This window comes from Camelina sativa, chromosome 13 (assembly GCF_000633955.1).
Source record: "Camelina sativa cultivar DH55 chromosome 13, Cs, whole genome shotgun sequence".
NCBI lineage: Eukaryota > Viridiplantae > Streptophyta > Magnoliopsida > Brassicales > Brassicaceae > Camelina > Camelina sativa.
Window position 1 is genome coordinate 22,720,906 of NC_025697.1, and position 10,273 is coordinate 22,731,178.

Below are 10,273 nucleotides of genomic sequence, written 5' to 3' on the forward strand. Positions count from 1 at the left end.
AGCAATCATCAGAAGCACAAAACAAAAGGAAGCGACATACTCCATGTTTACCTCATGAATTTTAGCAGGAAGTTGCTCATTGCTTTCCGCATCATTAGATGAATCATTGTGCTCCGCAAGTAAACTTGCTTCCTCAGGCTTAATTTGAAGACCATCAAGAGATTGTTCCAGCTTTTCCAACAGTTTGTCCTTTAAGCTATCAACCTGCAGGATATCCAAAGTTATGTCACAACAACCAGTGATCCGTGTAAGAAATTAAGAAAACACTCCACTTATATATATAAAAGAATACAAACATTAGGAACGACTAAGTAGCTCCAACCTTCTCCCAGATAACAGATGATTAACAAATTAAACATCACAAATAATTGAGCTAAGAGAAAGTACTAACGGGGACATCCAGCTGCTTAAGAAGCACTGCAGCTTCAGCTCTCGCCTGTATGGATTCTGAATCTGAAAATAGCTTTGTCTGTCAAACAAGAAAAATTAAGTTTCTCACATCAAGAATTTCAAAGAAATACAAATACAAATTCATGAAGACCAGTTATTTGTTTATATGGTTGATAAACAAAAAGGTATTAGTGTAGGCTACTAGGACCAAAAGCTACACCTGCAAGTTCTTTATGATGATTTCTATAGCTTCTTCTGAAGCTCGTCTGCAGTCTTGGAATGATGTATCACCATATACCTGAACAGAAGGAGAAATTATTGTTATTAAAGAGAAATTATTATCGCTAAAGATAAGTATATATATATATATATATATATACTCTGGAAAAAATTGCCCCAATAACACTGAAAGGGAACTATATGGGAAATTTAATTTAGGACAGATATAAACCTTGAGAATTGGCATTGCACCAATATAGAACCTGACAGCATCGCCATAGGTTTCTGACTTGATACATTTTTGCAGTCTTGCAGGTAAATCATAGATGAACTGTTCTTTTACAAAAATAAGTTTTGAGTAAATTCACAATAGCAAGCAGCATACCACTGGTTTAATAATTAGGTGACAACATGGCAACTAACATAACACAGTATATAAATGAGCCAGCAGCAAGGATTCTACACACCTGAACTTTACGAAGAAGATTACGTGTCCGGTGCAGTTTCTCTATATGTTCTCTTTTTTCGAAAAGAGAAGTATTAACCCCATCACTCCTTGATTGCACTGACATTATCTGCAGGAGTCACTATGGGTTAGAAGTTCATACCATAATAAAAGCTAAAACTAAATGTTATTCCAAGTATTCAAAACACCTTATGAAGAAGCTGGTCCATATTGCCTTCCATCCCAAAAATATTACTCTTCATCCTACCAGGTAAAGAAGCAAATGTTTTGATCATAACCGGTGTGATCAAATCATACACAAAAAGTGTTGAAATGTTTACGAGAATCACACACTTAAAACCTGAAACGATCCACGACTCATTACAAGTACCTTTTGATGGTATCTGTAGCACTGATAAACTTATTGTAATTTTCATAGACTAGCATTTGCAAGTCTGTGTCAAGATTTTTAATCTCCGCAGCCATTTGAACATGTCTTTGCAGAAGCACCTCCAGATTCGACTTTTTAATCTGCAAAAGCCAATAAAACCACCAAATCGTGGCATATTATTTCTCAATCAGTCACTCTCGCTACTGTCACCATACTTAACAGAAACCTCATAAATCCAATTGAGTGAGGAACTATAAACCTCACAGAACTAAGTAAAACTAAATTTGGAAGAATTCTCATACGATTCTAGCATATAAAATAAACAAAACCAGCCAGGGGAAATTCATGATCAACCACCACATTGATCCGTATATGCACACCCAATCAAAATTCAAGAGTCCTCTACAAACACCTTGCACTGTAAAGGGCACAATTCAAAGCTACCAACTATTTTCAGGCTCCATAAGATACTAGTCGGATCTAAACCTAACTTTGGAAATAACTTCAGTGAATCGAAATACTGAATAATTTATAACAATTCACAAGCTACTGACGCTTGTGTGGTCGATTCACGAATAATCTCATAAAAAGGGGAAAAGAAAACGAAGACTAACCATGAGATCCATGTACTGATCAGCATCGAATGAAGTGCTGTTGATGTTATCGAAAGAGGCGCTGATCGATGAACCACTCGTCGAGATTGAAGGATCCGGAGCGTAAAAGCTCGACAATAGATCTCTCATTCTCTTCGCCTTTTCGTCCATCGGAGCTGCCTCCGTAGCCATTGGGTTCCTTCCTTCCTGCTTCTTCTCGAAGACGACGAAAGTTCCTGTCACCGGAAGCCAAATTGAAATGCAAGAAGATGGTGGATCCGACTAAATCAAGTGTAGGTGGTCACCTCACCATCGATGCGATGTGAGAAACTTGGAACGGAGCCGTATCCGACTCGAACTATGCCTACGTTGGTCCAAGGTGTGTTTTTTAAAATCCGTCCCTCGGAACTCGTAAAACCGGAAACCGGTTTAGTGGTCCGGATTACTTAATAAGATTACTGGTTTACTTACTCTGCTGTGTTCGATTTAGCTTAAATCACTTTTATTCGTTTAATAATTAAACCATCCACATAGAGAATGGGATGTTAAGGAAATAATTAGAGATCGAAAGATACATTTCCATAATTGATGATATGAGTGCTTTGAAGAAGCGCCGGTCTGTAGATACCACAGTCCGGTTGAAAGATTAGAGACAACCAAACCACTCGTTAGGAAACTTGAATTCAGAGTGATTTGTTTAGAAATTTTGACAATCTATCCCGACATAGTCCAGATTAGAGCTTCCATCTCCGAGTGTAGAAGCAAAAAACTCCAACTCAAACATCTCCTGTTCAGTGATTAGTAACTAAATAAATAATTATCATTACTGGACTCTGATTAACCAAAGACAACACTATTGTTTTTGATTGGCCTGTCCACCAAATAAAATTTTACTTATTGACCCAAATAATAATACATACATAAATTGTTTCATCCCCTATATCAAGATAAATTAAAAATCTCAACACTAATTTAAAATATAAGCACAGGTCCCAGATTCAATATCATCTCTCATGATCTATATTTTAGTTCTAAACGAGGCTCTTATTTTACATAGTCAGCATTCATCAATGAGACTGGTGCTTTCTGGCTCTTCGATGAGTAATGGCTGAATCATCTTTCTTGGATCCTTCAGGTTTGCGAGCCCAAGCTGGTGCTTGGTCTGGTCCATATCTGTAGTCATAGAAAAGCTCCTCACTTGCTTCTATTCGTTCGTTCGCAAAAATTCCCACCCTGTGATCTCCTGCCACGAACATTACCTACAACACAAACAAAGACCCTTAAGTTTTTCTTGTATACATAATAAAACTCTTTCCACATCAAGAATGATATATTTACAAATATTGTAGACACAACTGTCGTTTGACCATAATTTACAAAGCTAGATTTTGATCATTTGTTTTCTTTAGTGCTATTCGTGCTTAGCTTTGTATACAATGCTACTCTCGCCTCTAATTTTTAGGCCCTTTATTATTGATACTAGTCTTTTCCTACTCCTAGTAAACATTCTAACTGGAACTTCTGAATAATTTAAGTGACTAAGAATCAAAAGAGAAGGTATAACTACTAAAAGATCATGTGGTTTTTAATACCAAAACTGATATGAGCAAGGAGCTTTTGGTACCTTAGCGTAGCAATTGGGTTTTGCTGAGTGATTGGCAAATTTCAGCTTGTCTCCTTTGCGCTGAGCATCCAGGACATACTGCAGATATAGAAAACAAACTTATAGATACGAAGTCCAAGAGGAATACATCAGATAGAAGGTAAGAGATTTAGTCACCTGATCATTCAAGTCAAAGAGGAAGGACGAATTTGCCCGGTCATATATTTTCCCACGCTTATCTGCCTCACGGTGTGATATCAATTCGCCAGTGTATTCTCCGAGATATTCATTTTTGCTGACCGAGTTCTGATGATCAGATGAGGATTAGATTACTTATAGATAAAGAGAAGATGTATGAAACAATAGTTACTGAAAAAGAGATTAACATGATTTACCTTTAGAAAAGCACCCCATCCAGCAACATCAGACTTTCCCAATAGGATCTGGTAAATATAGTACAAAAGAAATTAGATTTATTAACAATGAATGCATTTTTTGTGTGGTAAATACATGATTTAATGACGGCGTTATACCCTCTGTTGTTGCCTCAGGAGAAGTCTCATATTTCCGCATTGCCCTTCTCCGCGTCTTGGTGCCTCACCAAGAGAACCATCTCCACAACTGAGAGTAAATAAGAAAGTCTTTTTAAATTACTCATCAAATAGTAGATATTCGATTTATATTTCACATCAAGAGATCTGGATTTAAACTGATTACCTAACCCAGCAATTTCTGCAAACATCTGGATCGCATTCTCTGCCAGCAGCAAAGCAGGGACACTGCCTGCTTCTGCATTGACTCTTGGCACAATGACATCCTCGGAAACGATTCTTGCAGCTTTTTGAGCACCTGAATTAAAATCAAGGGACTAGTATAAGAAGATCCTCTATTACTTCATTTGACTTGGATTTGTTTACATACCCGCAATATTTCTCGCAGCAAGTTTCATTAGTTAGACAAGGGCAATCCTTTCCACACATTGACACGCATCCACACGGCGTGTATTGTTTACAGGACTGGTTTTTGCCACCGGCTATTCTTTTCCAGACAGATGGATGACCAGCAGACTTTGTAGAGTATTTCAGCTTTCGGGTTTTGCCTTTTCTACGGAACAATCTTGTCCTTGGAGGCACCTCATCATCCTGTCAAGTAATGTATAAGAGAGTATTATAAACTAAAAGATGATTCAGACAGACATGGCATGAGTATATCGAAAAAAAATCTCAAATAAGATAATCACTTGTTTAAGCCAACGAATAGGCAACTATCCTTTTCTCTTGCCCAATGCAGTTTCAGGGAAATTAAGTAAAAAGATTGGCTTTTCCAGATCAGAACTTTTTCTGTCGGTTTAGATCTCTAACTCTATCAGTCTGGCAATCTAACTTTCTATACACCAATACGCAAAGTGGCAGAGACTATAGAAAAACTGAAAAGAAAAAAGAACCTAGGAAAATCAAGAGCTTACATCATTCCCTGGGTCAGTCCTGCCATCATCCAACAGCAAATTTGGGGTGCCAGATCTTCGAAAACATGAAACTTCGTTTTCTCGCATGTAACTGGACACATCTAGGCATGTCTTCAAGCCAGAAAGCAGGTTTCTTGCAATAAGACAGCTGTAACAGCATGAACAACCATACTAGATGTTAATACATGTTAAGTGTTTGAAGATAATATTTTACCAAGATCCAGTTTACCTGTTTCTCCCAAAGATTTCGACTCCCTTCAAGTAAAGATCCTTCTCAATAGGCTTCCACTCTGTAGATGGTTGACTTGTCTCAGACTTTTCTAAAATGGTTATTGCTCCATTTCCACTAACATGGTCTGGCTGACAAACCGAGGAACCACCATCATGGACCAAATTGTCTGGAATAGGCTCAGCTACTTTTGCATCAGTTCCTGAGTCTCTATCTACTTTATTGGTATCACGTGTTCCACCTTGATCACTCTTTGTGCTATCGAATGCCTGATCTAAGCTAGGGAAAGGATTGACAAATGTTATATTTGTATCCGAGGCTGCGGTCTTCTGTTTCTTGTTTGATGAACTAGACAGATAATTGGAGTCTTCGAGATTCGGGACCTCACGCTTTCCCCTAATTCCATGGCCATGGGCTACACCAGAGGATGAATCTAAATTCATGGAATCAATATCTGTCTTTTCAACTTGCAGACTGACACCACCAGTAGCATCATGAAGGTCATCAGAAGAGACAGCCTTGCTGCCTTCCTTTTCTGAAGCTTTCTCTTCTGTGTTAGATGCAAAATTACTGCTTGCTCCTGGTACTTCTCTGACCGCCTGCAGATAAAACCATTAACATAAAAATGATGATTATCCAAACTCCTGAACAAAAAGAAACTCATACATTAATAAGACTATGCACTCGTACAACTATGATGAAAGATTACTCCTCTAGCAAACATTTACATACTAAACCTCAAACCTAGTACAGAATACTAATCACATCAATTCAGATCTCACTGCTCAAATATAGTTTATTGAGAAAACGCACTAAAATGAAAACTGTTTTTCCTTAGCTACGAAAATACTCGTCTCTGTGAGTGTTTAAAGAGACATAGAAAGATAGACCTGGATGTAACAATTTTTGCTGCAGAGGATCCTATCACCTTCATAATCAGACCAATAAGGCTGTTTTTCACTCTGTCAACCAAAGTCCTCTGTTATGTTGAAACATTAGCAATACTAATCAAAATAAAGACTGATTCAAGCTTACAGCACTAATCAAAGGCTGAGAACATCCATGCAGACGACAGTCAAACACCTGTTAGAATAACAAAAGAATGATAAACATGATTAACAACAAATACTTCGTAACACATGATCTCTGTCACAAAGGAAAAATTCCAAGTACCAGGCAACGGCGGCAGAAAAGATTATCAAAAGAATCTAGAGCAGCACCAAGGCCCTTTTCTAGAGATATTCCCAGCTTCAATCCGGAATTAGAAAAGCCCTCAACATTATCCACATTCTTCAACTTGAGCTCATCGTATCTTTCCTGCATCAGACAGGAAGTCAAACACCATTAGCGAAGAAGAATAAAAAGACCAGAAAAACAACAAGAACAAGATGACTAAAACTACACCAGAATGTCTGAAGCATCTACGCTGAGGAACTGACAAAGAGCATCCTGCACTTTCTCACCCATGCCATACTCCTGCCCAATCGACCTGCCAATTCAAGGTACTAAGAAATTTATATATAGCATGAGATAAATTTCAAACTTACTGCTAAAGAAAAGTCTTTAAAGAATGAAATTTGATATAACTACGACAGATTTCATCTTTCTTTGATTAATAAATTCCACCCAGGTACTTCTTTCCTCAAATATTAAGATAAGTATCACAATTTGCCCCCAGTAAAGAATGTGACAGTCCATGATTCAGATCCTCTGCAAAAAACTAACCATATAACGGAGTCTTCACCCTCGGAATATTCGCGTTTTTCCTCCTCAGGTTCTGGTTCTTCCTCACTATCGCTGCATATTAGTGTCTCACCACCATGGTGCTCATAGTAGATTTGTCGTCGACCAACCACAGACTGATCTTCAGCCATTCTTTGATTTCTGCATAATTATGAAACTTCTATACTCAGAAAAACAAACAACCACAATTGCACTCAAAACAATGTGATGATAGCTATAGACGAGAATGGCAAAAGAAAAGTGCATGCCTGTCCAAAAATATCCAGGTAGTGTATGGCGGTATCCTCTCAGCAACCGAAAGCTTAACACTTGCAGAGATAACATCCTTAGTAGGAACATAGTCTCTATCTCCCACCCCATGAGAAAAACCATTCAACTTGCAGAGTGGAATCTCCATCCTCGAAGAAAACAAATTGATATCTCCATTGTCCCCTGATGAGGTAGCCCGGTTCAACGCAGCGGACGAGAGAGGAGTGACATTGGCATCCACTTTCTTTCTATTAGCCTCAAATTTCTCCTACATTTCCATGAAAATAATCAAAACCAATAAATGAATTCATAAATTGGTAAAAAAAAAAAAAAAAATCAGAAAGAACATCATGTATATAGAAAGGTCACTTACTTTAATAGACCTAGCTCTCTCTCCTTGAATTTTCCTTTTAAGCTCACCCAATCTGTTCTCCAAACCCTCGAGACTAACACCATCATCACCATCGTCATCGTCATCTACATGTGACTTCTATTAAGAAGCCCAACAAAAGTGTAAACATTCAAAACGAAATCAACAAGGGGAAAAAAAACAAACACTAATTAGGTCAAGCGGATATACACACGAACAATTCAATCAGATGAAGAAAAAAAAAACGCGAGTGAGTGATCATGCGAATACGAGCAAAATCAGATATAATTCCAAACAAAGTAAGTATGGAAACACAAAAAAAAANTATAATTCCAAACAAAGTAAGTATGGGAAAAAAAAAGGAGATTCAAAAGGTAAATCTGACTACGATTCGTTCGGAGGAGTCGCTATCTTCCTTCACCATTGATGCGTCCTCGAGCTTTCCGCTACTCTCTCTCTCTCTCTCTCTTAAGAAGGACGAACGAACGGAGTGTGGAACTGGGAAGGGGGGGTTACAATTACAATTACAATTTACAATACGAGGGGAACCCACACGCGTGTGTATGAATACTGCTTATACGTGTGCATATTAATTATTATATTTCCTTTATAAACCAAAAAAAATAGTTATATTAGAAACTTTGCTTAAGGGACAATTAATTTATATTTTGTGATAATGTTTTGTATCTAGCCTAGTATCATCCGCGAAAAAGAGGTGAGATACTGACTACTGAGAGGGGTTTGGCACGAGAAAGTTGCAGCCCTTGGATCCTTCTATGTCATTCCGCGTGCTTATTCCCAGTAAACGAGCGTTTCTGAGCGTTTTTCTCTGACACCAAAAGAGTTAACGTTACTAATTTTATGCATAAAATAAAAATATATTTTTTTTTTGTCAAACAAAAAAAAAAATATATATATATATATATATATAATAGATCTTCTTGTCTAATAATACCTTCTCTACATATGATTTATATAAAGGGTAAACATCAACCAGCTCAAAGTTTTACATTCGAGATCATAATTTAGATTTTTTTTTGTTTGAAAAAGATATTATGATTGTGGTAAACACTTAATTATTTAACCAAATAATAAATATATATATATATACAAAATTTCATATCTTATGATTTAAAAAATTACTTTAAAATCTACCGTTATTCAAAACTTATTGATTTAGATTTTAATTACTTTTAGGGATTGTAGAAGATTTGAGAAGATTTGTTTAATTAAAAATAATGAAAATTTATTGGATTCTAATTTATGAAGATTTTTGAAGACTTCAACAAAATCATTAAAAGAGAATAAGTGAAAGATTATTAAAAATTGCTAGAGAGTTTTGTTGATTAATTTTCTAAAATCTTGTAAATTCCTCCAAACAATCCCTGTATTTTTTTGATATTTTTCATGACTTTATTTTGTAAAGAAAGTGTCTAAAATCATGAACCAATAACATAATAATTGAACTCATTAACAATTCTAGATTCTTTTATTTTAACACAAAACTTTTAATGACTTTATAAAAGTCTGAATCCAATAACCCAAATTTGTTAAGATTTTAAATGACTTTTTACAAATCACAAACTAATAACACTAAACTTTAACAGAGTTTAACAAAATCTTGATCTAATAACAACAAATTCTACATAACATTTAAAATCTTTAAAACTCTATTCAAATCTCAAACCAATAACCCCACTTTGAATCCAATACCACCCCTAAATCATATCAACTTCCCTAAAATCATCAAAATCATTTAAAATCTCATGAAAAGGGGTGTATTCAACTTGACATTTTAAGTGATCTGTGTAAAATTTACAAATCTTATGTTACTAAATTATAGATTTTAAAAAAGTCTATTAAAATCCATTATTATTGAACTAATAATTTAAAAAATCTACTTCAAAATCCATTGTTATTCAAAATAGTTTGTGAATTTGGATTTTAATGACTTTTAGTTTTAGGGATTCAAGAGGATTTGAGAGGATTTGTTTAGTTAAAAATAAATCTCATAGTTTTATATGAGATTTGAAAGAATTTTACAATAAATCATATCAACTTTCCTAAAATCTATCAAAATTTCAAATTTACTAAATCCCATAAAATCCTCCAAAATCATGATTTCAATTCACCCTAAATGATTTTAGGGAAGTTGATATGATTTATTATAAAATTCTTTCAAATACCACCTAAAAGGCTAAAACATTAGATTTTGATATACTGTATGTATTTTTAATTAAATAAATTCTCTCAAAATCTTCTAAAATTCACCGATAAGATTTATCTAATTAACGAACTAAATGATACACCAACCAGCTCCAAGTTTTACATTGTGTCTTTCCACCCATTCGAGATCATAATTTAGATTAGTTTTTTTTATTTTTATTGACAAAGATATTCATATCTGATGATTTTGGTAAACATTTAATTAATTAACCAAATAAGAAACATATATATACAAAATTTCATCCTCCAAGAAAGGAGAACCCAAAAATCCAAAGAGCTATATGATCATGTCCCAAACTCAAAAGCTTCTCTGCTCGAAATTTTCTCACCGTAAGTGGGAGACAAAAAAA

General features: G+C 35.4%; 2 protein-coding genes across 3 annotated transcripts in view; both read right to left on the minus strand.

The window, feature by feature from the left end:
• Positions 1-2,368, minus strand: part of LOC104737582 (vacuolar protein sorting-associated protein 51 homolog) — a 6,434-nt gene extending 4,066 nt beyond the window's left edge. The window contains exons 1-9 of the mRNA XM_010457790.2: positions 2,349-2,368; positions 2,060-2,274; positions 1,446-1,585; positions 1,264-1,318; positions 1,077-1,184; positions 842-940; positions 611-688; positions 392-469; positions 52-204 (exon numbers count right to left, since the gene is read on the minus strand). Coding sequence (XP_010456092.1) covers positions 52-204; positions 392-469; positions 611-688; positions 842-940; positions 1,077-1,184; positions 1,264-1,318; positions 1,446-1,585; positions 2,060-2,230 — 882 coding nt within the window. The 5' untranslated portion in view covers positions 2,231-2,274; positions 2,349-2,368. The remainder of the gene's footprint in view (positions 1-51; positions 205-391; positions 470-610; positions 689-841; positions 941-1,076; positions 1,185-1,263; positions 1,319-1,445; positions 1,586-2,059; positions 2,275-2,348) is intronic.
• On the minus strand, positions 2,922-8,221 carry LOC104737584 (histone-lysine N-methyltransferase EZA1-like). 2 transcript variants are annotated; one of them, XM_010457792.2, is made up of 17 exons: positions 8,086-8,221; positions 7,701-7,817; positions 7,327-7,595; positions 7,061-7,219; positions 6,740-6,824; positions 6,509-6,652; positions 6,371-6,418; positions 6,226-6,297; positions 5,336-5,934; positions 5,107-5,254; positions 4,563-4,783; positions 4,359-4,490; positions 4,175-4,262; positions 4,037-4,084; positions 3,819-3,947; positions 3,663-3,740; positions 2,922-3,297 (listed from the first exon to the last, which is right to left on the minus strand). In XM_010457792.2, the coding sequence occupies exons 1-17, from the start codon at positions 8,119-8,121 to the stop codon at positions 3,106-3,108; spliced, it is 2,565 nt and encodes an 854-aa protein (XP_010456094.1). In that variant the 5' UTR covers positions 8,122-8,221; the 3' UTR covers positions 2,922-3,105. The 2 variants fall into 2 exon arrangements, with proteins under 2 accessions (XP_010456094.1, XP_010456093.1); XM_010457791.2 differs by having other exon boundaries at positions 8,083-8,221.